Source organism: Heterocephalus glaber, unplaced genomic scaffold (assembly GCF_053883595.1).
Source record: "Heterocephalus glaber isolate CG9 unplaced genomic scaffold, H.glaber_assembly_v1.0 deba00000331, whole genome shotgun sequence".
Classification (NCBI taxonomy): Eukaryota; Metazoa; Chordata; class Mammalia; order Rodentia; family Bathyergidae; genus Heterocephalus; species Heterocephalus glaber.
The window spans coordinates 53675972-53692304 of record NW_028258142.1 but is presented as its reverse complement, the minus strand read 5'-3'; the positions used below and the strand labels follow the sequence as shown (position 1 = coordinate 53692304).

General features: G+C 40.2%; 2 protein-coding genes across 5 annotated transcripts in view; one reads left to right on the top strand and one right to left on the bottom strand.

The window, feature by feature from the left end:
- Taf4b (TATA-box binding protein associated factor 4b) overlaps positions 1 to 12428 on the top strand; it is a 225887-nt gene extending 213459 nt beyond the window's left edge. The window contains exon 15 of the mRNA XM_087193905.1: positions 12231 to 12428. Coding sequence (XP_087050031.1) covers positions 12231 to 12413 — 183 coding nt within the window. The 3' untranslated portion in view covers positions 12414 to 12428. The remainder of the gene's footprint in view (positions 1 to 12230) is intronic.
- The window catches only part of Kctd1 (potassium channel tetramerization domain containing 1), a 193497-nt gene that overhangs the window by 25523 nt on the left and 151641 nt on the right, over positions 1 to 16333 (bottom strand). The gene's annotated exons all lie outside the window — the stretch shown is intronic.

Here is a 16333-nt window from a genome sequence, read left to right as displayed (position 1 = left end):
GCGTCTCCTCACCTTTAATCTGGATGAGCTCCTATGGGATCTGTCGCTTTAAGCTAAAGAAATTCAGCCTGTAGCGGTTTCCAGCCCTTCTGAGGCCACCTTCCGTCTCCACGCTCCCCACCACCAGTCCTCTTCATGCTACCTGGTGATCATCTTGTCACGTTCTGCAACGTGACAACGGTCATGCTTTTCCTAGAGGCAAGGTAGTCCACTCCGCCCTCCCCAGCTGGCCCACGCCTGGTAATTCCTGGAGCGCCATCTGCAGTTGCTGCAGGATGGACTTGCCCAGGGTGGGTGGGAAGTTCCCCTAGGAGGGACGTGCAAAGGCTGACCAAGGGGTACAGAGGGCAGGAAAAGGCAGGGCGGCAGGGGCTGGGCCTTGTTACCCACACAGCTCCACTCTGCCAAGAAGTGCCTTTTTTCCCTGCTTCTGGGCTTTCAAGCCATGGAAAATATGGGTTTTGGACCTAAGGAAAAGATTTCATGTTGTTTCTGGTTCAGACTGATTTTGCTACCTAAGAGATTCAGAAGCAACTTTCAAATTACCTTGGTAGCATTTGGAATTATTTTCAAAAGATAAAAGTGATACCTACTCATTGTTGAAAACTGGAAAAGAAGAGAAGCAGCACAACAGAAAAACAGTCTGTGATGAGTGCACCACTTCGCTCGGCATTCTTTAAAATATTATTTTCCTGTTGAACTGTTCTGTTTTCAGAGTGCTTGTAGCCAAACAACGTAGAGGGGTGAGTGAAGGTGTGTACACTGGTGCAGACAAATCTTGGGCCTGTGTGTGTGTGTGTGTGAACGTGAGGCACAGGGATGGCTGAAGCACAGAGGGAACCTGGTCTCAGGGCAGCAGGGAGGGAAGGAGATGTTGGTGGATGGGACAATGTTGTAACCAAAGATACCTTTGCCTCTTTTCTACTGGGATGAAACAGTAAAGAAACAAAGAGAGGAAAGGAAAGCCAACGCTGGATTAAGACCTGATACTTTTGGAGTTCAAGATTGTACTCTTTTGCATTTATTTTTTGAATTTTAAAAAAATTTTTGGTACTGGGAATCGAACTCAGGACCTTGCACTTGCCAGTCAGGCATGGCACCACTGAGCTACACCCCCAGCCCTTTTTGCATTTATTTTTAAATGTTTAAAATAAAAAAATTTAATGTTATGATGGATATTATAACATAAAAGTTGCCAATTGTCTGTTTTAGAAGCCTGAATGATCATAAAGTGTATTTAATTTTCTTGAAGTACAACTGTTAAAAAAAAAATCTATGACTAGTTCTTCAGTTTTTCCAGATTTGGGAACTTTCATCTATATTTCATGAACGCAGATAAAAATTACTTCAGAGCTTGTTATATCGAAATGGATAGAAGTAATTTAAAGGAAGGGAGAAAATAATTTCTAAGTAAAAACAAACAAAACAAATTATATCTACTTATGGGGAAGTAATGTTTCCAGTCCCTGTTCCCTGAGGCAGCATCATTTTCTTAAATGATATATGGAATTGAAAAAAGAAAATGCAAGTTTAAAATATAAGAAAAAGTCTGAGTGCAATAACAACTCGGGAACCGGGCATTTTGGAGAATCGATCCTGATGGCAGTTTTGATGGCCCAGGGGCAGCTCAAGGCCACTCAGGGCATTGCTTATTCTCCAGGAATCTTATGAGTCCTCCACATGATTGTCTGCCTACAATATTCTTAAAACCTTAGGAAGGTTACATTGACTGTTCCCTATGGGAAAACATTATAATGAATCTGATTTTTTAAATAGCCATCAAAATGTATGTGAGTAGGTTTCTCATATCTACATTTACTGAATGGCTCCCATGCTCCCTGTGCTCTGCCAGGCCTCTTTAGTGGACCGTGGTACAGTCTCTGAGGTGTGCAGGGACAGAGAAGAGGGATCCAGCCAGGGCAGGGAGGAAAGCTTCTCATGCAAGCTTTTCCATGTAGGGTTTTAAGGTATCACTAAGATTATGGGGAAGGATGCAGAAAGAACACGATGGGTGAAGTGGGGGAGCAGGATGTGGAGAACATTTCTCCCAATGGGTAGAGCATGCCATTATTCACGGGAGCTGCAGTGTGGCACACTCAGTCGTGTCTTAGGAGCCCCTGGTGCATTCAGGTCCAAGACTCACAGACCTGAGTTTGAAATCTGACTTTGGCACCCACATCAAAGAATTCTTATGAGAAACAAATGGATATCTAATGAGGTGAGGGCACTGTGGCCAGCATGTGAAGGATGGTGCCAGAACTCACATCAGGCCAGTGGACCGCAGAGCCCAGCTTCACCCACTCCCTTCCTGCCGGGGGCCACTCCCCTCCTCTGTAAGTGCTGTGCCCACTGGACTCAGAACCTGCTGGCTGGTGGTCATTCTCAGGAGGTTGACTGCTGTGCCCCCCAGACACAATTCTTACTCTATAGAAAATCCTGTTGAATGGGATGCAAACTTGTAAGATCACATGGGCTTCTTTAGCTTGAGCAAGTGTCTGTTTAAAGTGACTGTGTGGTATCAGACACTGAACGCAGGGCCTCTATACTGAGCTGCATTCCCAACCCTTTTTAAAAAGATAATTTTTCATTTTGAGACAGGGTCTTGTAAAGTCACTAAGTTGTCCAGGCTGGGCTTGAACTTGTGAACCTCCTACCTCAGCACCCCCAGAGTGCTGGAATCACAGGCGCGCACTACCGCAACGGGCTGCAAATGGCTATTTTTCTAAGATCAGTTCAGGATCAGAACCGCCCCTGGAAACCCAATTGGGTATTTCCAGGGAACGGTTTCTGTTGAGGTTTTCTCTTGCTTTCTATTTGGGGAGGCAGGCATGAACACAGCACACAGCACACAGCCTGCACCCACAGCCTCCTCCTCCCTCCTCCCAGAAGTCTGTTCATATCAGGTGGTATTTTTGACATACTCTTCAGTCATTTCTCTTCACTTAAAGTTCTAGTATATGTTTCCCACTTTACAATAATAATTACTATTCAAGAGAAAAAGCAATCTAATAGCAAACATTTATTGAGAGTTTGCATTAGGCACTCAGCTAAAAACTGTGGATTATCTGCTTGAATCCTCACAACAGCTCTGTCAAGTATTTACAGGTCCCATTTCAACTCCACTAATGAAGAAACCAAGGCACAGAGCCAACAAGTAACTTGCTGATGGTGCTGAGTCTACTTTCCCCGAAGAACGAGGGCCAGCCTATTTACAGTGCTCCTCCTCAAAACAGGCACATTAAAGATTCAGGAGGGGGTGTGGCTCAGTGCTGGAGCCCTTGCCTAGCATGTATGAGGCCCTGGGCTCAAGCCCCAGTATCACAGAAACCACCAAACAAATGAAGCAGGCATACCATGCGCTCCTGACTCCGAATGTCCATGTGTCCCAGAATGCCCAGCTCCTTCCCCGTCCTGGCACACCTCCTGCCAATCTTTCTTCACCATGAGGTTGCACTCTCGTTATTTTGTGATGGAAAAAAATTTTGCTTGTTGTCCCAAGGGATTTAGACTGAGGATAGTCCTTATTCCTGGGCTTCTTAGTATTGATAACTCTGACTATGGGACCAGTGCTTTCCTGAGGAATATGATGGGACTTTCTTGATTCTTTCATCCATGTCATCAGTTTCTAACAATGGAGGTGGCTCTGGGCCCATCCCTCCAGGGACTGATGCTCCCTAGACAGGCTCCCCTCTCTGCAGTACTTTGTCATCATTAATGAGAACAGGATGTAGAAGAGATTTGCCCCCATTTCCCTCAGTGTTTTACTATTCCAGACTGTTGGAATTTGCTCGCAGCATTTCAGAGTTGTCATTTCAGATGAAAGCATCATATTAACTCTATGAGAAGATGATGGCCAAGCCAGCTATTTCTATTTTCAACTTAACAGTTTTCTCCACTTGCAAACATGCCAGCAAAACAGCAGCTTACGATGAAATTATTTAAATCTTTGACAACCCATCCTGCATCTGGCCAATGCTGCAGCCTGTCGAGGACCTGCGCTGGAGTCTGGAGGACTCAGGAACTGAGCATCCTGCCTCCATTCCCTGGGTTCTCCACAGCACAGGGCAGCAGAGTTGAAAACCCATAGACTGACCTGATTGAAGAAGAGAACAACATCTAAGTCTTGCTTTAGGACCGAAGTGATACTCTTCCGCAGAGACTGGGTGAGAAACAGCCTTGGGAGATGGGCTTGCCCAGGATAAGAGCTAACTAGGGATCTCCTGGGATCCCATGGGAGGCCTGGGCTCAGGCCAAGAAGATCACAGGGCCTGTATTCTGTTGCAGGAGGCCAGGTTCAGTGGGCGTAAGTATCAGAGGGGTGGTCCTGAAGAAGAAGGCATTTAACCTAACAGCATGTTTGAGGTCTAGCACTGCTGCCAACATCCAGCAGAAATCAGCGCTCTCTGAATTAGTATAGGTCAATATAAGGACTGCCTAACTGTCTTCACTACAACCAGAGTCTTCTGTGCTTTGGTGAAGGCCTGTTCATGAGGGGTCCCTAGAATTTTTCAATATCCAATTGACATTTGATGCCATTATTGGCACTAAATTTACTACCATAGACAAGGTAACACAGTAATGGCCAGCAATTGGTTTTCTCTCTATGCCAATACCCGGATTGTCTGGGGGGTCATAAACAATACTGTGGCTTGCTCCCCAGGGTACTAGGCTAAAGAATTTGCAAACACCAACAGAAAAAGCAAACAACAAACAAAGAAAAAAATCCCAGAAACATGGAAAGGCAAGTCAACAAGATGCCTCTACCACCCTCCTGCCCAACTCCCATAAGATCAGTAAGAGGACAGTGGGGCTGGGGATTTAGTTCAGTGGTTCCACCACATGCCTCGAAAGTGCAAGGTCCCGAGTTTGATTCCTGGTACCAAAAAAAAAAAAAAAGGACAGTGAGGGGGAGGAAATCATGAGCTACACAGCAGATAGATCTGAAAGCGTACCAATGGAGGTAAAATAATTCTATAAGGTGGTTGGCAAGTTTAAAGAAGATATAATTAATCACATAATTACCATAATGAAACAAATGATCAGTGAATCAAGAAAAGATACTAATAAACAGCTAGCAGAGCTAAAGAAAGAGATGCAAAACATGAATGCCCAGCATAGGAAAGAATGGGAGTCCATAAGAAAGTTCCAAGCAGAAATCCAGAAGATTAAAAACATGATTGAAGGGGCCGGGGATTTGGCTCAGTGGTTCCACCACCTGCTTGCAAGCACAAGGTCCCGAGTTTGATCTCCGGTACAAAAAAAAAAAAGAAAGAAAAAGAAAAACATGATTGAAAGTATGAGTACCTAGAAGACAGAGCTGTGGTCAATAATTAATGAGAGATACCTTGAAAACAACAAGGGAAAGGGAAAATGAAAAATGAATCCAGTAGCTCCTAGATGACTTAAAGAGGTCTTTTATAAGAAGAAACAGAATTAGCAAAAAATTAGAAGATGCCACACAGGCACACACGGCTTAAAAAAACCTGTTTACACAAGCAATAGCAGAAAGCTTTTCAGACATGGCAAAAGAATTTAACATACAGATAACTGAAGCACATAGAAACCTGAATAGCCATAATCAGAAAAAAATCCACCACACCACATAATAATTAACATACCAGAAATACAACGTGGGAACAGAATCTTAAAGGCTGTTAGAGAAAAGCAACAAATCACCTATAAAGGAAAACCTGTCAGAATCACAACAGATTTCTCAATACAAACCTGAAAGGTATAGGCAGCATGTTTCAAGCTCTTAAAAAAAGCAACTTCCAATCCAAACTGTTATATCCTGCAAAATTATCTTTCAAAATTGAGGGAGAAATAAAATATTCCCATGATAAAGAAAACCTAAAGAAATTCATGACCACAAACTAACCCTCCAAAAAATCCTCAAGGATATTCTAGAAGATAATGAAATTAACAATGCCAAGGGATAGTATTTAAGTAGAAGGGAAAGAAAGCAAAACAGCAACAGGAAATTAATATGATGACAGAGATAAGTCAATACTTATCAATTATAACAATTTAAATAGATTTAACTTGCCAAACAAAAGACACAGGTCAGCAGAATGGATCAAAAAACAAAATATAATGGTATGCTGTATACAAGAAACACATTTAACACAAAAAGAAACTCATAGACTAAAAAAAAAAAATACAAAACAATATTCCACACAACAGGAACCCAAATAAGACGTAGTTATTCTATTTTCAGACAGTGTGAATTTCAAGCCAAAGCTGATCAAAAGAGGCAAAGAAGGACATTACATATTGGTTAATTAAACTATTCAACAGGTAGAGATAACACTTACAAATATATATGCACCAAACCACAGTGCAGCTAACTTTATAAAAGAAACTCTAATGGACATAAAAGATCAGCTAAACATCAATACAATTATAATGGAAGATCTCAATATCCCACTCTCACAAACAGATCAACCAAACAAAAAAAATCAACAAAGAAACATCAGAGTTGATGCAAGCCTTTGAACAGAGGGACTTAATAGATATATACAGAGTATTCCACACAACAACAGAGTATCCATTCTTTCTGGCCACACATTTGGTTCTTTCTCCCACATAGACGACTTATTACTTAATAAAGAAGGCCTAAGGAAATACAAAAGAATTGAAATTTTACTATGCATATTATTAGATCACAGTGCAATGAAACTAAAAATCAATAGCAAAAGAAACCACAGAAACTATCTGAACATATGGAAATTAAACAACACACTCTTGAATAATCAATGTATTACAGAGGAAATGAAGGAAGAAATAAGACAACTCTTAGAATTAAATGATAATGCCAGTACAATATATCAGAACTTATGGGACATAATGAAAGCAGTCTTGCAAGGGAAGTTTACAATGGTGAATGCCCACATCAGAGCCCAAACCCAAATAACCTAATTATGCAAGTCAAGGTTTAGAAAACAAGAATAATCCAAACCTAGAGCTTGTACAGTAAAGAAATTTTAAATATCAGAGCAGAAATTAATGAAATGGAGACGAAAAAAATACAAAGAATCAATAAACTGAAGAGCTAGTCTTTGAAAAAAAAAACAAAAACCCTTAGCCAATCTTACCAAAAAAGGAAAGACAATATACAAATTACTGGAATTAGAAATGGAAAAGGTGAAATCACAACAAACACTGCTAAATTCCAGAAAATTATTAGCAACTAACTCAAAAACATACCAAGAAATAGAGAGATTTCTAGATGCATATGAATTGCCAAAACTGAACTGAGAAGACTAAAAATCTTGAGCAATCCAATAACAGGCAATGAAATTGAAGTAGTAAAACAAAACAAATTACCAACTAAGAAAAGCCCAGGGTCTGAAGGATTCACAGCCAAGTTCTACAAGAACTTCAGGGAAGATCTAACACAAATATTCCTCAGATTGCTTAATGAAATTGAGAGGGAAGGCATACTTCCAAAATCATTCTCAGAAGTTAACATCTAATCCCCAAATCAAACAAGGATACAACCAAGAGAACTATAGTTCAATTTCTTTAATGAGCATAGATGCAAAAATCCTTAACAAGACATTGGCAAACAGAATGCAGCAAATCACCAAAAAGATCATACACCATGGCCAAGTAGGCTTCACCTCAGGGAGGCGAGGATGGTTCAACACACAAATCAATAAACATAATTCATCACATAGAAGGACAAAAATCACATGATCATTTCAATAGAAATAGAAAAAACCTCTGACAAAAATCCAGCATCCATTCATAATAAAAATCGTGAAGAAAATTGATATAGAAGGTCCTTATCTCAACATGATAAAAGCCAATCATGGTCAACCTACTGCTAACATCATATTAAATGGGGAAAGGCTGAAACCCTTCCCTCTAAAATCAGGAACAAGACAAGGATGTCTACTATCACTACTGCTGTTCCACATAGTCCTTGAAACATTAGCCAGAGCAATTAGGCAAGAGAATGAAATAAAAAGGGATATGCATAGGAAAGGATGAAGCAAAAATATCATTATTTGCAGATGACACAAATCTTTACTTACAAGACCCCAAAAAACTCCTAAAATTAATAACCAAATTCAGTAGTGCAGCAGGATACAAAATAAACACAAAAGTCAATAGGATTCCTATATAATAGTAATGAATTTACTGAAAAATTAGGAAAACAATACCATTCCCAATAGCATCAAAAAAATTAAATACTTAGGTATTAACCTAAGGAAGTGAAAGTCCTCTATAGTGAAAACTGTATCAGACTGAAAAATGAAATCAGAAGGAGGAGGACATCAGAAAATGGAAAAATATCCCTTGTTCCTGGTTAGGCAGAAGCAATATAATCAAAATGGCTATACTTCCAAAACTGATCTATAGATTTAATACAGTCAGTTAAAATACCAATGTTATTTCTCACAGATCTGCAGAAAATTTATGTGGAATTAATAGAGACCCAGAATAGCAAAAATAATCCTAGGTAACAAAAGCAAAGCATGTGACATCATAATCCCAGACTAGAAATTATATTCTAAAGTTAGACCCATATATCTCACCATGTACTAAACTAAAATCAAAATGGATCAAAGACTCAAATGTTAAAACAGAAACACTTAATCTACTGGAAGATAAAATACGTACAAATCTTGCAGACATAGGGGGAGGCAAAGACTTTTTGAATAGAACCCAATGGCACAAGAAATAATACTGAGAATCAACCAGTGGGATCATATCAAATTAAAAAGGTTTCATACAGGGCCTGGGGCTGTAGCTCAGTGGCACCATGCCTGCCTGGCAAGTGGAATGTCCTGAGTTCGATTCCGTGCACGGGTTGGGGGGGGGAAGCTTTCACACACAAAGCAAAGGAAACAACCAACAGAGTGAAGAAACAATCTACAGAATAGGAAAAAATTTTTGCTAGCTACTCCATGGACAAAGGAGTAACATCAAGAATATATAAAGAACTCAAAAAATTTAGACCCCATCCCAAATAAAAGACCCAATCAAAAATGAGCAACCGAAATGAGTAGACACTTTACAGAAGAAGCACAAATGGCCAATAAATACATGAAGATATTCTCATCACCACTGGCCATCAGAGAAACACAAATTAAAACTACATTGAGATTGTGCTCGCTTCGGCAGCACATATACTAAAACTACATTGAGATACCATCTTATCCCAGAAAGAATGGCTATCATCAAAAAAATCTAATAATAGGGGGCTGGGGATTTAGCTCAGTGGTTCCACCGCCGGTCTCGCAAGCATGCAAGGTCAATCCCCAGTACCCCCCCCCAAATCTAATAATAACAAATGCTGGTAAGGATATGGGGTGGGGGAAAAGGAACCTTTCTATATTGCTGGTGGGAATGTAAACTAGCAGAACCACTATGGAAATCAGTGTGGATATTCCTCAAAAAACTAGAAATAGAAATTCCATTTGACTCAGTTATCTTCCCAAAAGAGTTCAAATCATCATATTACAAGAATTCATGTAGATCCATGTTTATACCAGCACAACTTATAATAGCTAGATCTCCGAAACAGCATATATGCCATCAACAGATGAGCGGATAAGTAAAATGTGATATTTACACACAATTGAGTACATCACTGGCGATAAACTTGGGGCATTTATAGGTAAATAGATGCAATATAATGAAATAAGTCAGACACACAAGCTCAAATATTCCATGGTTTCTCTTTTATGATAAACATTATGTATTCAATAGACAAAAGATAAATAGGAGCTAGGGAGAAATTAAGACACTTCCCCAATTTACAAATTCCATTCTTTTAAAAATATATCAATACATATGCTAATTGGTTTTATTTATACTACTAGTTTATCTTAGTTCATTGAAAAGAAAGATTTGTGTTATTATCTGTTTACTTCTTTTTTTGGTACTGGGAATTGAACTCAGGGCCTTGTGATTGCCAGACATGCTACATTCCTGGCCCTGTTTGCTTCTTTTTTGTAAGAATCTTTTTGGTCTATGTCTTGTACTCTGAGTAACTACTTTGACTACAATGATACAGAGTATAATAACTGTTATTATTTTCTTATTATTTGATTACAAAGTTTTGTTTTATTTTTTAAAAAATTGGTCAAATAAAAAAAAAATCTTTTGCATAGTGTCAACCAGTGGAAAACCTGAGGCTTAATAGTGGTTAATGAAAAGAACAAGACAATATGTACAGTTTACCTAGAGACTAGGTAAATGTTTTTGAACACAGAACAGAAGGCATTTGGAGGGCTGGGGTTTTAGCTGGGTTGTAGAGTGCTTGCCTAGCACGTGCGAAGTCTTGGCTTCAATCCCCAGCACCTAGAAAAAAGTATGGAAGGTAACTGAATCTATCTACTCTGACTCCTTTGTACCTCCTCATTCTGTATTAAGACACACACACACCCCTTCGTTCCTGACACCATTCAAGCATAGCGCCAGTGTCATTTAAATATTTAGAGTATCAAAAGATGATTAGATGAATGAATATATGGATAAATTATTCTGTTATTGTATGATTTCAAAGTGACTAGGAAACTTCAAACCACATTCGGAAACTAGACTTTACCATGACAAAGCCAAAGGGAAATTTAGCCTCAGGATGGTGGATTTGATATACCTCCTTAAGAGAAGGAATGAAGGCTGAAAATTGGACAAGACTCCCACTTCCCCAGCTTCAGAAGAACGTTCACATGGTTAAGGAGCGTATCAAATGTCCCTGTCTCCCAGCATCTTCTTAGAAAGTCTAATTGCTTCTTCGAACCATGACGGATGTTGTGGCTGGGTCGTTTTATACTCTGAGAAACTTAAGATTTCTAATTTATGTCACCAGATTACTTAAATAGTCACCAAATCAAAATGGCATGTGAAAAATAAGAAGTTTATACCAGCTCATGATTCAAAGACAACACTCACGGGTGTGTGTGTGATTGGGAAAAACCCAAGGAGGCTGTGGAGCACTCCGCCCTGGGCAGTACCAGGGCCAACAATGCAGTCTGTAGGTGTGTGTCTTTTGCAATCGTCCACACCCTGCCTGGCTTTGCTTGGTTATCATAGTTCAAGAATTTACCCAGAGGCACCAAGGCGGTCCATAGGCACACTGGACAATAGGTGTATCCATACATGATATTTTCCCTACCCCTGCCTCCACCAAAAAAATAAAACCAAGCCTAACCTGAAAATCATTTCAAGAAAAAAGTTTTTTTCTGGCTAATACCAAGAATTTTTATTTTTCTCTTCCTTTTAAGGAGATCATATATAGAAAAGCTTTAGTAGTCATTTGATACCATTGGTTCCCATACTTGCTGTTCTTCTAACACTTCATTCAGAAGTTCTGGGTGAGAAAGAAACATTTTTGCGGTTTTAAAATCTGCATAAAAAATTACAAATGGGTTCCTCAAGAACCCAGGATACCATGTACTTGGAAGTCCAAGCTGCATCTTCGCTGTCTGGCTTTTCTAATTATTACAGACACCTAGCAGGGTGAAGAGGGGAACTTTATTTAACATGGTTCTGTGGGTTTGCTTCATTGTTAAACAACCTTTATTCCAGCCGATTTTAATGCATCCAATAGTCTCCCTGAATTCCACCCCATATGACATCTTGTTCCTTCTGCAATGTATCATCAAAATGGTGACGTTTTAATGAAGTAACTTCCGTAGGGCGCCCACGGTTATAGATAGTAGGAGACACTTAAAAGATCACTCCTTTTTTCCTTTTATATTGACTGAGCTGCTTTGAGACTAAATCCCTCAAGGCCTTATAAGCTGTTTTTAAAAGATCAATTTTTGGAGGGTGGAGGGGCCTCGTCAAGCTTAGTGGGGCTGGGTGGGAGTCCTGCAACTCACTCGGCTCAAATCACAGAAACAAGTTTGGGCGAGCTCAAATCCATGTCTCAGTTATGAAGCCCTCCCATCCTGCCAAGCTTTGCCACTGTTTGGAAGCTGTGGTTAGCTGTTGTGCACAGTTGCAATTTATCTTCTCAATATAAAGAACACAGTAAGATGAGCTTCCTAAGCACAAAAATAATCATTAACCCCCCGAAAAGATTAATCAGCAATGTCATCACTAAGCAACTTGACATGTGACATTTATGTAGCAGCAGAAGTCCATCATCCAGGGACAGTGTCGTTTCCACTGACACTGTGTCTTGGTCAGATTTAGGCACTTCAGCAAATAGCTGATACAATTGTTAATGGAACCATTAACTTTATCTTGGTATTTTCTTTTGCTGCCAGATTGCAGCTTCTGGGTGTCTGCCTTTGGAATATGACTGCATGGAAGACACACATCCTGAAAGAGTACACCTGACCTCTCATTCCCTGCCACAACCAGGAGTGCCCTGGGCACCCATGTCAGCTAGCTGCTGGGGACAAACTGTTGTCACTGTATTTCCAGGTGTCTTGAGAGTGATCTTTTAGAAGCTGAATAATAATAATGCATCTCATTGAGTCCATACATCCTATATAATGAAAAGAAATAGTATTTTAATGAGTGACATATAATGATAATAAGTTGAACTGTCTGGTAGATTCGCTGGACAGGACTCATCTATTACTTCTGGTCCCAGCAGAGAGGATCAATGTGTTTGGTGGATCTCAGAGATACTTTTCCATAGAAAGTTATCATTTTCTAATGTGCTCAAATTTGAAATGAAAATTATAAGGATGTGTCTGCATTTGAATAAATGCTTCTATGTGGAAATTTTTTTTGCATTGGGTTAATGAAAAAAAGATTGCCACAACTGGAGACGATGTCCATGGTTTTCTTCCAAGCACAGAGACACGGTGCAGGTGCCTGCCCGCTGACTCAGAGACTGCATACCTGGGTGGAGGTGGTCACAGTGGCCGGGAAAGATGACGTCGGAGATACATGGCAGACACGAGAATCAGGCTCTGGGGCATAATGACTCTGGCCTTCAAATCTCCCTACATGGTCAACATGCAGTTTGTCTTTTGGAAATTCACTGAAAATATTTTCATGTTGGTCAAAGTTTTACCATCAAGAAGTGCCTAACCAAATCACTAAACCACAATCACAGTTGTGTGCCTGGCAGAAATGACAGAGTTTGTGGAGCCAGAATCAGCCCCTGGAAAGAGATGTATAAAATATGTGAGCAGGGCTGGATGAAGTAACACTTAAAAATTTGAGCTCCTTTAATGGAACTGTTCTCAAGAACACAATAAAGGGGAGCATAGTTGTCACATATCAACCTTGTAACAAACTGCCTGAATCTTCTATGAAATACCTACTAATTCTTCAAACAAATAAATGGATCGTTCACTTTAGTATTGTATATTTTTCTTGCATGATGAGAAGAAATGCAAAAATATGATTTAAAGAGAACCAGTGAAAAGTGGCCTCGGCATTGCTCAATGACACCAGCCATTGAGACGGGTCAGAAACAAGCACAGTCACTGTTATTGTCCCAGGGGACGTGAGTCATGCCAGAATCAGTAAGAAAAGCCTCACTTTATTCATACTGTCTCCTGCCACAGCACCATAGTGCCCACAACACTGGTGACACATTTGCATTCCACAGTCCTTCACTGCAGACCAGGTGCCCAAACTGAGATGCAGGAGCATCACCTGGACGCTCATTAAAACTGAGATTTTTCTCGGATCCTGAGGATAAAGTAAGCAAACAACAGTGAAGCCCAAGAACCTGCACTTTCCCAAGTACTCTGAGATGACCCTGATATGGGAAAACTGGGAAGAGGTACCAATTGGAGGAAGATAGAAGTCACCCTTCTGTTAATCAGGTTCACTATTTCCCTCCAGGTAACTAGGCTAGAAGATCTTCCTGGTTTGTGTCTTGAAGAAAGGACGTAAACCTTTGCTGCCCAGATTGGACTAACTAGTTGGTAAGTCTGGCTTTCTAATAGCGACTAAGGTGCAGCCACCCTGAGGGTAAAGTGGTTTGTAATATTGTAGATGATCTTCCTTCCTGGCTAAAGAGCAATGTCAGAACACAGTTCTGAAAGGTGGAATGGTGGACTATGCTACAGTTTGGACATGATTCATTCATTGGTCCCCAGTGTAACAGTGTAAGAGGGGGTGGGACATTTAAGAGGTGGGGTCTACTGGGAAGTGATGAGGTCGTGGGACAACAACCTCATGAATGGATTAATGTCTTCTCAAGAGAGTCTGAGTTAAGTTCTCTGAAGAGAGGATTAGTCTCCGAGAAGTGATGTAGATCTTAAAGCTCTCTTGAGAGCGAGTTGTTATAAAGCGAGGCTGGCAGTCCTTCAGTCTCTCACGCCACATGACCTTTCTTCCACATAAGCCTGCTTCCCTTTCTGTTTCTGCCATGCCTGGGGTAATAGATGGCCATTTCCAAATGCCAGTGCCATGATCTTGGACCTTCAGAACTGTGAACTAAATAAATTTTCTCTTTATAAATTACCAAGCCTCTGGTGCTCTGTTATAGCAACAGAAAACAGAGTAATACAAACTACATGGTTGAATATAGGAAGCATTAAAAAAAAATCCCATGCCCAAATCAACAAAATTATTACCTTTGGGAGCAGGGTAAGGCACTGTTTTTTTATTTAACAGGCCCAGTTGATTCTAGCATGCCCCTGGGGCTGGGAATCATTATGATAATACAGGAAAAGTATGGGTCCTAGAGTCAGAGTGGGAGCTAGAATCCTGACTCTTCCCCCTGTTTCTAGAAGAAGATCAAATACTGAGGTGAAGCTGCTTAACCTTTTTGAGTTTCTATACTCTCATTGAAAACTGAGGTAAATGCCAACCCTACCTATAACCTCTATGAGGTTACTGTGGCTCGTATGTGAGATAATACATTCAGTGAACCTAGCCCAACCTTGAAACAGAAATTCATCATTTATATAGCTTTACTCAATTGTTTGCCCTCAAATTGAGAAACTGGCACCTGTAAATAGTATCTTTCCCAGGCATTCAGTCATAGGGTAAGCAGACTTGTGAATGTCAACCCAAGCACAATAGTGGGTCCTAAGAATACAAGGAAGAAAAATTTGTGGGAAGAAGCTTTGCAGGGGATGGGTTTCTGTGTAAGAGGAGATGTTGGCAGGTAAGAACTTAATAAAAACTGAGACTACCACCCATAGTCCTGCTTTGAGTTATTTACATTATGGTACCCAGTGTTATTCCCAAGTGACTGCCATTAAGCCACCAGCAGGGTTGCCTTCAAGAGACCTGCAGCTAGCGAGGTAGCCTTTACCTTCTTTTGCTTGGTCCAACAGAGAAGATGGAGGAGTGGGCTAAGAGACAAGTTGATGGTGTTGTTCCTCCCTTCTGTGGGGCTTCAACACACATTTATTTCAACATCTTTTAACTCACAACTTTGGTCAAAACCCAACATCAGCAACCAATAAATGCAAAATTTAAAAATAATGCACTCAGAAACATTATTATGGGTAATGCACTATCAAGATGATCTAAGGTGACAGTGTCTTGAACTGGTCTACTTCCTGAGCATCAACTTCCTGTATGGCTCCCTCATGGAGATGAAGGGGAGACGGGTTTGCCATACACAGCTAATGGAAGAACTGGATTCAGAGGACACAATGGATCATGGATCAGATGTTACTTGCGATACTGAAGTGATGAAAATCTGCTTCTAAATATAAACTAAGATGTAAACTAGATCATGTCTTAAAAATTTAGATGAGCAAATAAAGATGTTTCTTGGGGTAGAAATAATCATGTGGGAAGAAAATTATCTTTAGACTTAATAGGGGGGAAAGGCAAACTACATCCCCAAATGGGCTTAATTATCCTGTGTATTATTTCACTTAATATCACTTAAGAATTAATGAAACACTGCTTATTGGCTCATTGCTTATTTGCTTGTTTATCTGCCCGTCCCTCATATCATAAGCTACAAGACAGTGAAGACTTGCTGGCCATTGTGTGCCCTGGGAGATGGGCAGACATAATAAACCTGCTGGGCTGGGGATTTAGCTCAGTGGTTTCGCCGCCTGCTACGCAAGCACAAGGACCCAAGTTCGATCCCCGGTACCAAAAAAAAAGAATTATATTTGCTCATAATAAACCTGCCGAACCAATGACAGAACATGACAAGGAAAACTAGACATGATATGATGGCCTTTTCTGTAAATTACACTCTAAGACAGACTCTGTAAATCTGATTACTTTAAAAGAGAGTCCTATTTGGTTTCCTAGTGGCAAAGGAAGTTTGCTGAATCTACCAGGGGTCCAGTGTCAGTTTCTAAAGGATTATCTTTTCAGCACTAAACAGAAAATCCAGTTTCACTGCTTTTCACAAAAACCAAAAACAACAACATTCTGAAGCCAACTGTTTCATTTATTCTTTGCCTGTATACCGGAGGAGCAA